The sequence below is a fragment of the Lipotes vexillifer genome, unplaced genomic scaffold (genome assembly GCF_000442215.2).
Source record: "Lipotes vexillifer unplaced genomic scaffold, Lipotes_vexillifer_v1.1 scaffold134, whole genome shotgun sequence".
In the NCBI taxonomy this organism is placed as follows: Eukaryota; Metazoa; Chordata; class Mammalia; order Artiodactyla; family Lipotidae; genus Lipotes; species Lipotes vexillifer.
The window spans coordinates 422,408-440,481 of record NW_006787464.1 but is presented as its reverse complement, the minus strand read 5'-3'; the positions used below and the strand labels follow the sequence as shown (position 1 = coordinate 440,481).

At 39.8% G+C, this 18,074-nt stretch overlaps 1 protein-coding gene across 1 annotated transcript in view; it reads right to left on the bottom strand.

Annotated features, from left to right (window-relative positions):
• CACHD1 (cache domain containing 1) overlaps nucleotides 1-18,074 on the bottom strand; it is a 217,030-nt gene that overhangs the window by 130,635 nt on the left and 68,321 nt on the right. The window contains exon 2 of the mRNA XM_007460077.1: nucleotides 293-355. Coding sequence (XP_007460139.1) covers nucleotides 293-355 — 63 coding nt within the window. The remainder of the gene's footprint in view (nucleotides 1-292; nucleotides 356-18,074) is intronic.

Sequence of the window (18,074 nt, the reverse complement as noted above, 5' to 3'; positions counted from 1 at the left end):
AATCTCTAATATTTTTAAATGTGAGTAGTTTAGGAATTTCCAAAACAATAACAAGGCACTAAATAATATTTTCAAAGTATAACATGAATAGCAGAAAGCCATCTATATAACCATTATTTCAACTGCTTATAAGAACATGAAGTGGGAGGTTGTCGCCATTTTGCTTAAGATATATATGAAATCATACACAGAAAACGGCAGACGGACTCACGTGGAGATTGGAAAGTGTAATGAAGTCACATCCAAAAGCAAGACAAAGACAGAGAATGTCAAGGGCTAAATCACATCTTACCTGCTGTACTTCACTTTCTCCATTTGAGATTTTCTCAGTGTAAACAAAGGAGTTGAATATCCGCTGCAAGGGAGAGAAAATGAACAAACATTAGATTTTCTAAACAAGACACAGCCATTTTCTATATGAATGTGTATGTGAATAAGCTGTTTACAGCACAAATAGAATCAAGCAGAAAAAGTTAATTAAAATAGTTATTTGACACAGAGAAATCCAAATATCAGCCAGTCAATCACACTTATGTCAGCAATACCCATCCACTTCTGTAGTGAAATAAACCAGATGTTACGCTATATTTTTCATTTTCAAAAATACATTTAATTATAGATTTCCGGAGCCCATGCCATTTTATCCGACTGGTATAATCTGACAAAGTTGTGTTTCTCATTTAAATCCTGCACTCCCTGAATGCTGTAATTGTTTACAGACACTACAGTCTAATGTAATCAAGCTCTTTAAAAAAGATTCTTTCCATATTCCCTTATGTCCCTGTCCAACCAGTACCTACCCAATATTGTCTATCACCTTCATTACCCAAGCAGCCCCTCGAAAGAGTAAAATAATAGGGCTTGCCAAATTATGTGTGGCCTTAAGAGAGAATCCAGTCCTTACATGCCAGGAAATAAGACGGCCGTGCCAAGATATCAGTCCAAACGGTGGCACACAAGCACACACATTCTTCCCGCTGGTCTCTGCCTCGCTGGTACCCAGTCCTGCAGACATTGCCTGCATTTACAACATCTTGCAGACTTATGACTTTACCAAACCCCACCATTACTGACCAATCACAAGAGATTAACCTGTAACAAACCGAAAAAAAAAAAGAGAACCCAAGAAACATTACCTGTTAGGGACTGGGGAAAAAAAAAAAAGGAACAGCAGCCTCGTCATTTATCCTAAAACTTTAAAGATACCTCTGGAACTCTCCGGTTGAGTAAGGAGTCAGACCTGGAGATGTCAGCCAAAATTTCCCGTGTTCCTTTGTATCCTACTGACAAGGGTTTGTTGGCATCTGGGACAGCTTCCCAGACAGCCTAACACACCTGCATGGTGGTGATGAGGAAGACAAGTGCCAAGTTCATCAAGTGCTGTGCGAATGAAGGAAAATCAAGGTGCTGGGGCTGGGGGAGGGGTGGGGGTGGGGGCATGTTGCTGGGGGAAGGGAAGTAAACACACTTGGGAAGGATGGAGATGGAACGGGACGGAATTACAGTCTGGAAAATTCTAATTACAAATTATCATAATTTTTCAATGTGCCACTCATTCAGTCAACAGATGCTTACTGTCGTTTTCCTTCCTGAAAATGACTTGCTGATAGGAAAGGTACAGATTTTTAGTAATGGTGATAATGATACTGGCGACTAGTTATTAAATGTTTACTGCGGGGCAGACACTATTCTTAGGCATGTTACACCTATATACCTATTTCAGTCTCATAAAACACCTTTGTGACAAGCCCTATTATTATCCCCATGATATGAGCATATATGAGGAAACAGAAGCATATTTTATTGAGTGCCTAATGCAATTCACATTGTACCTCATATGCATATCTTATGTAATAACAAAATTACTGCAGCTCCAAAGATGAAAAACGAAGACCCTGGGCAATTAGGTAATTTACCCAAAGTCACTTGGCAAGGCTGGAATTTGAACCCAGGCAGTGCGACTCCGGTTATGGTGCTACTAACCCTATTGTCACATATGAAAAACACTCCTGTTAGGAGCTAACACCCAAACATAATGCAGATCAACAATCCCTTTATGTGTAATTCTAAAATTCAAAAGGCTCTGAAAATCCTGTTTTGCATAACACATTTGCTAGCAAAATATGACATGACCTGAACTTATTGGCAGTAAATCCTAACTTGAACTGATGTGTATTTACAGTCTTTATTAAACCACTTAGTGTGAGTATTTATTCTTTTTGATGCAGATGTACTAATGCATCTGATTATAGGGTTCTGTCTGCTTTAGATTTCACTGAAGGTGTTTCATCATCAAGGTGCATCAGGATTCTGAATCCTAAAACAGACATCGTTTTGGAGAAGGAATTATAAATCTGCAGACCTCCAGCCCCAGTTTTCTGGTGAACACCTTAGTTCACTAGACAACAATGCTTTTAGAGGCTGTGTCAATGTCACTGCCACCTACACTCCCAGACCATATTCTCTATTTTTATATAATTTGATTTTCACAACCTGCTCAGTACCAAGAGTGCACGTTTATTAAAAACTAACATAATTCATGAAGTGTCTCCATATCTTGATGAGTGTGGTCAATTTCTTATTTCATTTCTGGCAGCGATATTTCAGTTGATACATTATCTGTCCTATCCTGGGAGGTGTTCCCCCAAGAGGTGACTGATGGAGTAACCCATGTTCTGGGAAGCAAACCAGATCCACTTTGCTCAAAACAACTACTAAGGGCCACACCTAATGAGGAATCTCAGATCCTTCCCTCTTCTTTGTTGTTAAAAGAAAGGTGAATTCCTCAGTAGTAATAAGGAATATAAGCCAGGAAGTGTTTGCCAGGCCGTGTCCAGCCCCTGTTTTACTCATTCATTTTCTTAACAATTACTATCAATCATGACGGCCAACACTTTTATTAGAGCCTTTTATGGCTTATACGTGTTTCTATATTCTCAACACCTAATAAAAATTAGGTGGGTAATAGAAAATTTTAAAAGAAAGAAGTTATAGATGTAAGCAGTAGTGATCTTACAGACTACTTATATATTTTATACAACCCTCTTACCACCCCAGAAATGAAAGGTGGCCTGCTAGAATAATAGTTTGGAGCTATCACCAAGCAAACAACTTTTTGCCCCTCTCCCGGCAGCGGGGAAGGGTGTTAGTGAAAGGCAAGTAGAACCTAGACAAGTAACTCACAACTAAACAGGTCAGCCAGCCATGTCTGGTGCAAGGTTAAAAGTTCAGGCTTAGTTGTGTGCCCAAGATCTCAAGTATAGAGTGATATTCCATTATGCTCTAGATTAATGGCCAGTAATAATCTTTCTTAAAATGCAGGGCCTGTTAAGCCCAGTTCTCAAAGGCTTATTAGGCTTAGTACTTTCATAGTTTACAGTTTCACATAGATGATCTCATTTGATCCCTACAGCAACCCGATGTGGGAGACAGCGATCTGAAACCTATTTTACAGATTAAAAACTACAGCTCAGAAGTTAGAAAACGCATCACAGGTAAAAAATTCAAGTGTTGAGGTCTAAACCTAGGTCGTGAGTTAAAAACAGGCATTGCTTCTAGCAAAACTATTAAATTTATTCACATCAACTTTTCGTTCAGGATAATCTAGAAATCCTAATATCAGCATGCAGAAAAAGAGTGAAGATTGGGGTCTTTTTCTAACAATTTTATTTTAAGCAAGATACAATGTGCTGGTATAACTTTATATTACATATGACCAACGTCAGGCATAACTAATAAGAGTCCCAGACAAAGATTTTATCTTTTATTACTTTCTATTGCTACGTAAAACTGTGAAAGGAATAGAATACAGAGTTTTCTGGGCATTTTATTTTTAATTTGGGAGCCAGGAATTCCAAATGATACACCTAGCTGACATTTTCATGACTGCAAGAGTTTCTTGGTTGTCAGAGGACTTGAAAAATGGAAATGGAAAAAAGTTTTCTTAAAACATGACATGAAGAGCAATCCCAAAAGGTCAGATTGTTCGTCTTCTCTGATGCTTTACTCACAGTAACAGGGTTAGGATGTAGGTGGGTAGGGTGGGCATGCCACATTCTATTTCCAAGTTGTCACTTTCCCTTACTCAAATTCCCTCGAGGACCAAAGGAATTCCAGACATTTGAACTCTTAATTTGAGCACAATCTGGAGGAAGTTTGAAGTCAATCTCCTCGGTGTACAAATCCCTGGAAGTAAAGGCAAACATATTGCTTGTTGTTGCCCATTACTCTTCTAATTCTTGTCAAATACTAGAAGTAAAAACACACTTTGTTGTATAGTGAAAACATCATTAAAATAGGTGAGGGGTTTTTACAAGTTATTTTAAGGAGAAACACTTCACTGACTCCTCTTTGTCAGTCATATTAATTTCCATAATCAAAAGAATACAAGAACAACAACATGCCTTATTCTTGAGCTCAAGGCAACTAAGTACTCTGATCTAAAGACAAAACTGACCTTTCCCTCATTAAAACACATACCTTGGAAAACTGGCGGTATCTTCTGAAGTTAACTATATGCATATCCTATGACCCAGCAGTTCTCATCCTGGTATATACCTAGCAGAAATGTGTTCGTGTTTATCAAAAGAAATCTTAAGAATGTTCATAGCAGCACTACTCATAATAGCCCCAACCTGGAAATTATCCAAATGCCTATCAGCAACAGAATAGACAAACTGTGTGAACTCACACAGTCGAATATTTGGGCGAGATGAAAATGAACATACAATTGCAACATGCATCAACATGATGACTCTTATAAACATATTACTGAATGAAAGAAGCCAGACACCAGGACACAAAGAATGTTAATTCCATTTATATCAAGTTCAAAAATAGGCAAAACTAACCTAGCCTATTAGAAGCCAAGATAGTGGTTACATTTTGTGGGAGAGTCAACTGAATAGGGCATGAAGCCTACTTTCGGGATGCTGAAATGTTCTGTCTCTTGATCTGGTTACAGGGATGTGTTCACTTTTGTGAGAACTCATCCAGCTGTACATTTATGAGTGTGCACTGTGCTGTATGTATGCTATACTTCAATAAATCTACTTTATTTTATTTATTTATTTTTTTGTGGCATGTGGGATCTTCCTGGACCGGGGCACGAACCCGTGTCCCCTGCATCGGCCACTCAACCACTGTGCCACCAGGGAAGCCCAATAAATCTACTTTAAACACACATTCTAGGCAGTCTCTTTAAAATATACCCTAGACAAATGTTTTTGTATATTTTAAAAATCATTTATGCAGTTTTAAAAAGGACAATAATCTATTAACTGGGCTATTATAAATACTTTAAAAAAAATCTACACCCCAATCTGCAACCAGATGAAATTAGACTGTACCAATACTGGAGAGTCACCTAGCAATTTACAGATAAGGTCTCCTGAGCCTTCCCTGAGGCTACATATTAATTACTCCCTCAAACTCTAAGTATATACAATGACTTAGTTCTTCAGCTTCCCATCAATGGTACTGTACTAACCTGAATTTCCAGCAAGAAAAAAGTTGTCTTTATCTGAGTCTCACCCAACCTGGATGCTCTCTAAACTTATATAACACAATTTAATCAAATCTCCTCTTTGCATATTCTGTTCTTTTACTCCCTAAGCACTGCCTTCCCCCTCCTCCCCGAAAGAGGAAATTAAAGAGCCACATTACACTTGAATACAGTTCCCCTACCTCTCCCGCAAGAAAAGAAAAAAAGACACCCTGCTCTGTGTGTGTGTGTGTGTGTGTGTGTGTGTGTGTCTGTGTGTGTGTGTGTAGGTGGAGGGGGAGCTACTTTCCCTCACCTCTTAAGGGCTGCAACTTAGTCCTTCCCTGTCCCCAAGTCCTCACTCCATTGACCCACCCTCCCTACCCATCATCTTTCCCTCCCAAATCTCTCTATTAATTGAGCCTGCTTAACAGATGGCAAGAGAATTCCACTTAACTGGAACAGGAACAATTACATGAGTGTTTAATAAGATGGTCAATCCTGACAGTTGGCTCCACCTTCACTCCTCCAACAGCTCTGCCAAATTTTAACTAGATGTTTAAATGAATGGTATAGCACAAAACCACAGAGGAGAAATAAATACCTCTAACAAGCCTAATAAGATTCTGTTGGACTCCCTCCCTGATCTTTGCTAAGAAAATGCAGGACTGAATTTTTATTCAAAAGCTTATTCTCTTGACGTTTACAGGTCTCTGTCACAAGCCAATTTGGCTGACAGTTCACTAACAGCTTCATTCCTCTCTGGATCTCTTCCTACTGTTCTAGGAATTATGGCCAAAGGGAAGGAAAATATAGATTACCACTGTTATCTCAAGATGTTGACCAACATTAACCATGCTGTCATTAAAACAAACTCCAACAATCACTGGACAGGGAATTAATAGCAGCTTAATTTAAGTGTTTCAGGGAAGAAAACATATGTATAACTCTATTCTCCCCTAAGCATACCCCATGAATAAGCTTTTACTAGGTTATAAGGGATCACTCTGCCCAGAGTAGACATTGTCCGATTTTTACCAGACTATTTAACCTCACACTGTTGAACATATGGAAGGTCCAGAAAAATGACATCCTCTAAGGAGGCTTCATCATCTGCATTCTGAGATCACAAACCTGGTGCCATAAATCTCCATCATTAAAAAAAAAATCTCTAAATTTGTTCATCTGGATACAGGTAGTTCAAGAAAATAGTTTACCAAGAGTATTGAAAAGGTTACCACTAAAAAAAATAATAATAACCTAACTGTCCAATAGGGGACCGATTAATTACACTTCATCCAATCAATAATATACTGAACAGCTAATAAAAGTGTTTACAATTTTTTTATTGTCCATATTTTAAAATGATCATTTTAATACACAAATATTGTTCTAATTATATGTGTGTAAAGGGGGTACATTATACATAACAGTGTTACCGTGTATATTAACAAGGGAACAGAATGGATTCGGGTGCTTTGCAACACATTACCTCACTTAATACTCATAGCAACCCTTCATAGTAGTTAGCTACTATGTCATCATTTTACAGGTGAGAAAACTGAGGTCTTAGAAGTTTGGTTTGCCCAAATGTAGAACACTGTAATTAAGTGGCCAAGTCTGGGTGCAAAATTTGCCTTACTCCGAAGTTTATGTATCATCCTCTATGTAATCATCATCTTAATAGAGAAAACTTAGGTAAAATCTAGAAAGTGACCAAAATAGTAACAGGGCTTGCCTATGAATAATGAATCCAGAACATATATTCTTTCCTCCCCACCCCCCAATCTCAAAATGGAGCATGAATTTCCTTTATGATGGGTAATGACAAACATTTTCCAAAGAGTTGACACACTAGGGAAAAAAAAAGACATACGTTCAGTTACAATAAACTCTACAGAGAACCATTTGTACTAGATCACCACCTTGAGAGCTTACAGAGGAAAAAGTAAATGTAGGGGCTCATGCTTGATCCTCACTATAAATATTTGATCTTGAATACCACAGTGACTTGCAAGAAACAGGGCTATTCCAGTTTCATGACAAAGGGAAATGCTTAGGTACTGAAAATCATGGTAGAGGAAGAGGCCTAGATTGGGAATTTAAAACAAAACGAATCAGTACACAATAGATGACCTTGTGCAAATGGTACCCTGGGCACACATGTTCTGCCCCAGCAGACTTCCTTATTTTGTTTTACGGTTGCTATATATAACAAATGATATAACTATTGCTTGTGTAGTGCTTACTATCTGTCTAGCACCAGGTACTTCACATATCTTAACCTCATAAATGTGAAGATAAATTTATGCAGACTGCACTAAAAACATTATGAATGTATTTCACATACCATTATGATAGTTATTCGAACAGTCTTGATGGTCATTCTATTATTATTCTATTCCATTATTGTTCATCTCTTAACAATATCCTCTTAATGATAGCTATGCTGATATTTGGAGGTACGGGGGAGCCAAAAATACCTGTATAAATATTTACCAACTCAAGTCCCACCTCATCCCTAACAACCTCCCAAAGGTAATCTCTCCCTTCTCTGAACTTCTGCAGCAGTCTATGCTACAGTTAAAATAATATGTTCACTGTAGAAAATTTGAAAATATGTAAACGAAGAAGAGGAGGGAAAAAATCTACTGTCTGACCGATGAGAAAAAAACAGTTTACAGTTTACTTTATTTCCTTCCACTCTTCTGGATTTCTAGGTTCTAAGTTTGTTGTAAATTCTTTGACAACTGGTCCATGCCATGATTCCTCAGCACATTGCATGGTACATAGTAAGCATAAATAAGCGTGTGTGTATCCATTAATCTAGGCATTAAGTCATACAGACTAGTTTGGTTGATTACTCAACCAGCTAGCAAAAAAGGGAACAAAGTATCCTTTCTCTTTAAGATAAAAAAAATTCCCCTTTTCCCAACAATCTATTAATAGAGTCTTCCCCCCTCACCTCTGTTTTTCCTTCCCTGTCCTCTTCAGGCTCTAAGTATATACACACACAGCCCCTCGGATACTTCAAGTTTGCAAAAGAACTCAAATTATGAATTCCTTAGTCTGATGGTATTTAACTTACCCTTCAAACCAAGGAGCTCTGAATAGCAAGCAAGAAAGCTTGTGGGAGAGTCACAAATCACAAATCGGCGACAAGGGTCACCTTTACAAAGGGTTGCCAGTTTTGGCCCTCTCTATCCCTCAAAAGAAATTACAGGGAAAAAGGAACAGCCTGCAGTCTGATTTAGCAGGGAAAATCTAAAGCAATAATCTCAGCAAGCAAAGTTTCTAGTCTTGATCACTTGATTTCCTGTTGTAGCATTTAAACAAGGAGAGCCAGTGAGCAAATAGGAACGGAGAGAACAAAGACAGGCATGCAAAGATGGAAAAACTTCCCTAAATGCAATAAAGCTTCTGAAGGGTTACTGAATTTTTGTTGTTGTTGTTGTTGTGTTTGGGCTTTCAAAGGAGGTAAGAGGGGGAAAAGGCAAGTAAATCAGTTCCACATGTTGGAAAGACTCAGCCTTTTAGCCAATGTAACTTGACTATAATATTCATGACAATGCACATGGAAACCTCTCAGAAATGGAAAGCTGACTTGCCCAAACGCTTTGCAGATGGGGCCAGATTTCCACTCCCCTACTTCCACTCTCCTAACTTAATTTCCTCACTCCCTATACCCCAGATCTCCATTAAGGCTTTTTAAATTTCACCTTGAAGGGAAAAAAAAAAAAAAGGTGGGGTAGTTAAATGGCCATGCATTTATTCTGGGAGGGAAGGCACTTCAAGTATATAAGCCTTCAATATTCAGTGCTCTGTGTGTGCACAAACCCACACAAATGCTCAGGTCCTCGGGAATCCATCCATTAAGGACAAAGGGAACTGGAAACCCTGAAATGCTTAAACTTCCAGACCTAAATGACAATGTTTAATTAATAACTCAAGTTAATCAATCACGTCCTTTCTGATAGAGTCAGAAACCATGTAAAATATGGCTCCATATTCTTAAGGAGCTCATTCTCTAGTTGGGAGAAGAAATGAAAGATTAAGAAGTAAGGATGAACAGTGAACAGTGCAATGCAGGCTCCGGATGAACTCAGGATGTTTGGCACAGACCCAATGTGCTGCCAGAGTTCATGGGGGGCTGGGGAGCAGGACTCTGAAGAGATGGGCTTGGGCTTGAATTTGAGGTCAGATTTAAATAGGAAAAAAAAAAGAAAAAGAGCTTAAGTGAGAGCATTTCAGAGCATTCACAGAGAGGGTTTGTCACATAGTACTAAACACAAAGTACTAAGTATTCAATATTTGGGGCCATGCACTGTTCTAGACACTAAAGATACAAAAAAGAGTGTAAAAAAATCCCTGCCCACGTGGCCCTACATTCTAGATCCTTTGGCCTCAAGAAAACCCTTAAAAAGGACTTACTAAGCACTGGCCTGTATACTTGGAAATGGGGTGTTCAAAGATAAGGAGATTGCTTCTTTTGTAGCAAAGCTCACAATCTAGAGACAGACTCAGGAGTCAGTAATCATGATACAAAGTCAGTTGCCTAAGGGAAGCTTTTGGAAATGAAACTTAACTCAATGGAATAGAACTCAGTGTGAAGGTTTTTCAAGCCAGGAAGAGGAGTTGGATTTTACACATATGGTAGGCACTGAGTAAACATTTTTTTGAATGAGTAAATGAATATTTACTCATATTTGCCAAGAAATAAAGAGCTGTTAGAAGGATTTTTAGCTGGGGAGTGACATGATGAAATAGGTGCTTTAAGAATGCTTATATTCCACATGCTCAGAGCCGTGCACCCACTTCCCTCAACTGTTCCTAAGCCTTCTCACAAAGAAAAAAACCTAGTCCATTTAGAAGCCAGTTACTGTCCCAAGGATCTGTGACAACTTTAGGAACCAAATGAACTGGAGTCTTTGATCCTTCAAATGACACTTGACCTTAAATGAAAGTTTCCCGTTTGTCTTATCTCCTTTGTAAAATTTTAAAATCCTCTGAGGGGCTGTTTTATTCAATTTTACGACCCCTATAGCACTTGCACAGAGCGATATTATGGAATGAGATGTACTTGTTCAAAAAAATAATTTATATAAAAATAGCTTAATGAAAAACAACTGCTCAGGTTTAAAGCACAGTTGCAATGTTGCATTCTGAGTTGAAGACTACTTTTCTATTTTTTTAAAATATTTATTTTATTCATTTGGCTGCGCCGGATCTTAGTGGTGGCACGTGGGACCACCACTTGAGGTATGTGTGCTCTAGTTCCCTGACCAGGGATGGAACCCGGGCCCCCTGCACTGGGAGCACGGAGTCTTAACCACTGGACGGCCAGGGAAGTCCCGAAGACCGGTTCTCGACATTTCAAAATATGCTACTGGGAGTCTGTTTTGGATGGTTTTCAAATGAAATGTTCATTTATGCCATATCCAAATAGAGAGAATTCTTATAAGTTCAATTCTGGTTTATTCTTTTATTTAAAGTGATGCTTCATTAAGTGCAGAAACTATAAATCAAAATTTATCACAAAAGCTAATAATGTCAAATTGCAACTCTGTATAAACTAGCTCTGTATAAATCAGCTATATGCCTGATGAAGGCATTAAGCCTCCCTAGGTCTAGTTTCGCTTACCTATAAAGTGGAAAACTAGGTTAGATTATATAAACCTTGGTGATCCTAAAATTTCCACTCTATTATTGTGCTAGAATCTTACTGAAGTATAGATTGCTAGACTTTTGAGAAGCTACTAATGTTAGGTCTTTCTGCCATATGAAATGGATGCTTCAAGAAAATTATATTTGCTGGTGAAATTTGACTTAAAGAAAAATGTTATAAACATATCTCTAAAACTTGTTGCAGGAGGAGAGGCCAAGTATTGAAGGGATGAATAGTTTAAGATGACAATTTAAATAGAGAAAACCAATCTTGAGAGTGGTGAGCTTAAACGTGGACATTAAGACGTGAAACCGAGCAGTTAGCCTTTCTGGAATAAATGTGATGCTATTATGATTACACAAATGTCTCCCAGGTCCTCCTCACTGTATCGTCTTTCAGGCTTTCACAGCCAGGGTGCCTGTCATGCATATCGAATACCATGGTAACAACCCTGCTGTAATGGCTCCAGCACGACACACCATGATTCTCAGCAATAATCATTAACTCACATCTCAATGAACAATGAATGGGTCTCTGGCTCAGATTCACAATATAATTTTAATGAATAAATGTTGGTTAAAGTTATTTCTGCCAAGTTTTTAGGGCTAAAAAAAACAGGAACATGAAAGGGAGTTTAAAAAAACAAAACAAAACAAATCCTCTATTACCAGCTGAGTGGCTGTGGAGAGGTTAGATGCGCACCAGTTCCTAATTTGTAAAATAAGAGGCGACAATAATAGAGAGCTTATAGGTTTTTTGTGAGCTTCAGTGCTTGTATAGCAATTATTCCTTACATACAGTAACAGCTCAGTAAACAGTAACTTTTAAAAATCCTTCAAAATGAACAACTATTCCCAGGAATAAAAAGTCATTTGAGATTTCCTGTGTCCTCATCCCAATGTCAGAAGCTCTTCCAAATCAGCACTTCCAAAGCCTTCCATAGTGACAAGACTTATTAAAAACTCTATATTTTCAGGAAATGGCTTTCACATTAGCTCCCAGTGCCTTGACAAGCTTGGCTCCCAGGCTCAACGAACTGCCTTCTTCAAGCTTCTTTAGAAACCCACATGCAAGCTGGGTCCTTGAGAAAGTGACTTCCCCTTTGATTACTGATGATACTTGGTAGGGAACACCTGTCTGAGCACAGGCCCAATCTCCAGTTTCCTAGAGTCTGCGGCTTTGTAAACATTTGCCAAGGAGGCCAGAGGCGTAAATTCAAGTTGGGAAATACATCACAGAGATGCTGGTCCCTCCCGGCCTAGTACTGCTCAACAAACTGGGTTCCTGCAGGTACCGGGGGACGAAAGTAGTCCTAAAAATCCAATCTGCAGGTATTAAGCAAATAGGGACTACAGGAGAGGGAGAAATGCAATAATTAGCTATGCCTCTAACAGAACCCAGAGGCTCATCTAGACACCTCCCCAGACCTACTCAAAAAGAGGCCAGAAGATTAAACCTCCTTTAGCGCCTTCACTGAATTATTTACTTCCACATTGTGTTGCAAGTATTTGTTTAGAAACATGAGTAGTGACCTCACAGAAGGCAATAACAACTCCTGCTCACCTGGAGAGGAGTGTGAGGACTGAGATCCAGCCTTTGGAATCATCCAGACCTCAGTCATCTCAGCTGTGTGACCAGCACAAATTATTTAAGTCTTCTGAGCCTAAGTTTCCTCATGGGAATTTAAGCAACATACCTCCAACGCCGTAGAGACAGAACAGGGTGATCGTCACTACCTACTAGGCTTGCAGTTAGAACTAAATGGAATGACAAGCTAGGACAGTGACTGACATATTGTTTTTGCCCAGTTAAGCATAGCTGGTATTAAAATCGTCAACATTTTCTCTGAATATCCAGCATCCAGTGTAATCACCATTAAATGTCCAATAAATGCTTAATGAATCAATAAAAGATTTGGTATTACTTCCTCATTTGACAGAAGAGGAAAGTAAGCCTCAAACACCGTATATGATATAGGTCACAATCAGGGACAGGACCAAATGCTGGTTTCTCCTGGCTTTCAGTCATGCCAATTTCTTATGTAACTGTGCTGCATAATGAACTAAAAACTAAAACCTGTTTTTTAAAATTTATTTTATCGATTTACAATGTATACATAGTTGATTTACAGTGTTGTGTTAATTTCTGCTGTATAGCGAAGTGATTCAGTTATACGTATACATACATTCTTTTTCATATTCTTTTCCATTATGGTTTATCACAGGATATTGAATATAGTGCCCTGTGCTCTACAGGAGGACCTTGTTGTTTATCCCTAAAACCTATGTATTTACCCTACAAAGCCAGAATGGGAAGGGAAAATATATTATCTAAAACTACTGAACAAGGAAAAAGCCAGAACCTCAAATTATCCTCTCCACCAAGCAAATACATGTCTTGAGTTCCTGGAAAGGGGCCTGGTATAGTTGAAAGAGCGTGGGTTCTAGAAGCAAGGAAGTCAGACCATGGTCCTCAGCTCCACCACTTACTGTCGGGGTTGGAGGCATGTTGCTTAAATGTCCAAAGCCTCCATTTTCCTGCCTCTAAAAATGGGTGTAATATCCACCCTTGGGCAATGACTGCTAATGGGAATAAGGTTTCTTTGGGGGATGATGAAAATGTTTTAAGATTATGGTGATGATTGCACAACTCTGGAAATATACTAAAAGCCACTGACTTATGCCCTTTCAATGGGTGACTTTATGTAAACTATACCCTTCCTGTGGTCATAGCTGTGAGGACTTAAGTTACTATCTATGTGATGAATATGACGAAGAACACATACTAGGTGCTCAGTAACAGTTATACAAATTGGATTTCCATCACTAAGATAGTGGTTATTAGACTTTATAGAGATACAAGACAAATCCTGTTTGCTTGTAAGGAAATGCAGATTCCTGGGCCCCCCCCCTCCAATAGATAATGGGTCCACAAGCCCGGGGGAGGCCAATATGTGCGAGAATCATCAAGGTAGTTGTGATGGAGGTGGCCCATTAATCACTGTTTGAAAAGCCCTACACTAATGCACCTTTCAAATCAAAACACTTCTGTGAATCTCCTTGAAATATCAGTAATAGTCTCCCTATGTTGAATTTCTGTATAAATCCACATTTCCATAGACTATAAAGTATGGTCTGGTTAAAAGCAAAAGAAGGAAAAAGAAGGAGGGAGAAAGAAAGAGAAATACTCCCGCTGACCACTTATAGGGGGAAAAAAGGGGCATATTCCAAATCTTCAGTCACTGACAGCTGCTCTCCACTTGCAGCCACCGAATTCAGAATTAGAGATGAACTAATCTTTGGGTGGGGCTTCCTGGGAAGACAGGAGGAAGAAAAGAAGGAAGGAGCACTTGGATTTGCAATGTCTCTGCCTTACCACCACCCTGGGAGGTGTGTGTTGTTAGAATCCCTGTTTTACCAAACAAGGAACTAACTAATGAATGAAAAGGCAGCTTCCTTCAGAGCCACACAACCAATCCACACAGGGTGGGGTTACTTCCCCACAACTCTAGGCTCCCCTGGAGGCCATGGCTCAAATCTGGGATCAAGATTTCTTGGTTCCTCAGACTGCTACAACCGCTGGTGAGCTTCCTTTGTCCAACCTTTTCTAGCTGAATGTTCTGGAAGGGCTCACCTTCCCAACGTAGCCCAGCTCAGTGTTCTGTCACTGAGCACAGACTATGGGCTGGCTCTGGACGAAGTGATGCTAAGACAGCCCCATCCTTCAAGAGCTGACAGTGCAAAGGAGAACAGGGAGGTGTAAGCAGGTGTGCAGAAGCTGTAGATAGTAGCCAGTGTGAGGAAGGCACACCTGAACCAAACACAACACAAAGTTACCTGGACCCTTGTTCTCAGCACTCAGCAGGGAATATTAAGGCCTAATGTGCAGAGCAGGGGAGACAGTGGGAAGGTTGGCTGGTTCATTTTTTGGCCTGGGGTTCATATTCATCAAAAGCCCCAAACCTGTATGTTTGATCTTCTCCTAATGAGACTTTATACACAGTCACAGAGAGAAAATGACAAAATGAAAAGAAAAAGGTATTGATCATACAACTTTGAACTTGTATCCCATTAACAGAACACATGACGCATGAACAATATTCTCTAAATTCATGCTTTAGAAATAAATAACAGAAATTAGCTCAGAAATGGCACAATTACGCTGCATAAGAGTTAATTTCTTAAACAGATATATTTAAAATATAACAGCATTGGTAACTGTTTGGCATTTCTTCATTTATTAATACACTGCTTCAAAACTGGAGTTGAGTTGGACAGCTCTCAGGCTCTGGAAGGCCCAGCTGCTGTTAATACACATGGTTGATCCAAAGCTATCCGGGTATTTGCATTATTCCTCATCTATAGCAACCACAGCCCAGTGTCTGCAAGGCCTGATTTTGGAGCTCTGTTCAGAATGCCACCTCTCATACTCATATAACTGCCCTCACCCTGCCACATTCATCTCTCATTCACACCCTGCCTCTTAGCATACTGATAAACAGACACAAATTCTCTTGCTGTTATCTACCTCTTCTACTATTAATACCACCACCGCCACTTTTCTCCTCTTCTTCCTCATTGCAACCTTTCAGGGTAAGAACAATAAGCCTCATTTTTTTAGATGAGGAATCAGACAGAGCTAGTAAAAGTGGCAGAGCGAGATTTGAACTCAGATGTGTCTGACTCTAGGGCCAAGGCTCTTGGCACTTCCAGGCCCAAACTCTCTAATAGCTTCCCAATCTTTTCAGAGTAAAAGCTCAAGTCCTTTTCCTGGTTCCAAAGCCCCTACCTACAGCCTGTTCACCCTTTGACTTCTCTCCTGCCCTCTCCCCAGTCTCAGTCTGCTCCAGACACACTGGCCTCCAGGTTGCTACTTAGACCTGTTGAGCAATTTCCAGCCACAGGGCCTTTGCACTTCCCGCTCCCCCCTTTTTGAAAAACATTGCCTTTGGATGTACTTGCTCCCTCCTGCCTCTGGAGTTCTGCTCAAATACTATTTTACACAAAATAGCGACCCCAGTAACTCTTGTCACATCTCACATGTCCTATGTTTTACTCTTTGCTGTCTGTCTTCCCCTGTTGGTATGCATGTTACATGAGCACAGGGACTTTTGTTTTTTTCCCCACTGTCCCAGTACCTAGAACCACTCAGTTAATGAATTCATGAGAGGGGCATAAGTTGTACACACACCATGAGAGAAACATACCCCACTGGGAATTCATAACACAGGGAATCATTCAAAGGGGTGGCTTCCCCCGCCTAGAATGCACTTTACCACTAATTTTCTCAGTAAATTCCTCACTAAGGCTCTCCTTAATTTTTCACCTCCATGGAAAGTCTTCTCTGCTCTCTATGCAGTGGGGATATCCCACTATTCTAACACTTAACAAAACACACTGCAATTATTTGTTTACATAGCTCCTCCCCGCCCCTGGTATCGTGTGAGTTTCTAGAAGACAAGGACGGATTCTCATTCATCTTTGAATTCCCAGCACATAGTAGGCATGTTGTTGTTGACTGCATGGTATAATGCTACCTTCTAATATGCCCCAGAGAAACTGTCAGTATTTAGGCAGCACTGTGAGTCTGGCATTAAGGAAAATCACAACAGGGAAGATTCTCCAGTCACAGAGAGCAGTTATCACCAAGGAAGCTCATCAGTGTATAAGCATACTCAGCCTGCACCAGTGTAGCAGACACTTTTCTATGTTTGAACAACAAAGAGACATCGGGGGTAATAAGCAAATTAACAAGCTGAGAATCATTCTGAATGCAGCTCTACAGATGTGAATTCTGCCAGAGCTCATGTTCCTGTTGACCTTGTTTACCTCTCCAAAATAAGTTCTTCAAGGCGGTCTCCTCTGTAACTGTTCCTTCAAGGCGGTCTCCTTTGTAATTGTTCCAGTTCTCTCTCTTCCTGTCTCTCTCTCATGCCAATTTGCATTTTTACAGCCGGTATGTACATTCTCTTCCACCCCAAGTCACTAATGAAAAGCAAAGGGGCAGTAGAAGGCAGAGGTATTTGCTAGGCATCAAGGCACTTACTAGGATTTAGCTCCTGACAAATTAGATGTTTGCCTGGATTCCTCCCTTCTCAATCTCCAACCCTAATAAATAGTCAGAAGGATCCATACACAAAATGTGGGCAGGTGAACATTTCACTTATGGCAGAAGAACTGCATTAGAATGCAGTGCACTGGATTCCCCATAGCCATCTGATTTTCAGATCTCTGCTGTGTTTCCTCTCAAAGGGGTCTGGGGCAGGCATCAAATAGGGTGCTTTTCATTTTGTCCACAAGGCATTAATTCCAAGTTTAAGGAATGAACCCAGTGGAGAAACATTCCATGCAATGACCAGACTTGCTTTGCATTATAAAACTAGCTGAATGTGATACACGATTAGTTGCCAGTAAGGTTTCCTAAAATTATTTTTAAAATGAGAAAAAGGGAAGAAGTATTTGTTTTACTTAATTCTTCTTTCCTAAAAAAAAAAAGAAGATGAGGTGAGCTTATTCACTCCAATTAACTGTTCAAGAAAAGAGGTGACCCATTAATAATGGTGGGAAAAAAAATCTGTATCGCTCTTTACCTTCACTAGGTAAAAAAGGCTAAAGGCCTGTCTTACTTTATATCTTCACTATTTTTAAACTTGGTCTTTCTCAAATTAACTTTCCCCCCCAGATGTACACATAGGGATTTCAAAGATCTTGTCAATGACTTCGATTTGTAGAATTCGCCTGTGAAGCCATCTGGTCCTGGGCTTTTGTTTGTTGGAAGATTTTTTTTTTGCGGTACGCGGGCCTCTCACTGTTGTGGTCTCTCCCATTGCGGAGCAGAGGCTCCGGATGCGCAGGCTCCGGACACGCAGGCTCAGTGGCCATGGCCCACGGGCCCAGCCGCTCCGTGGCATGTGAGATCTTCCCAGAT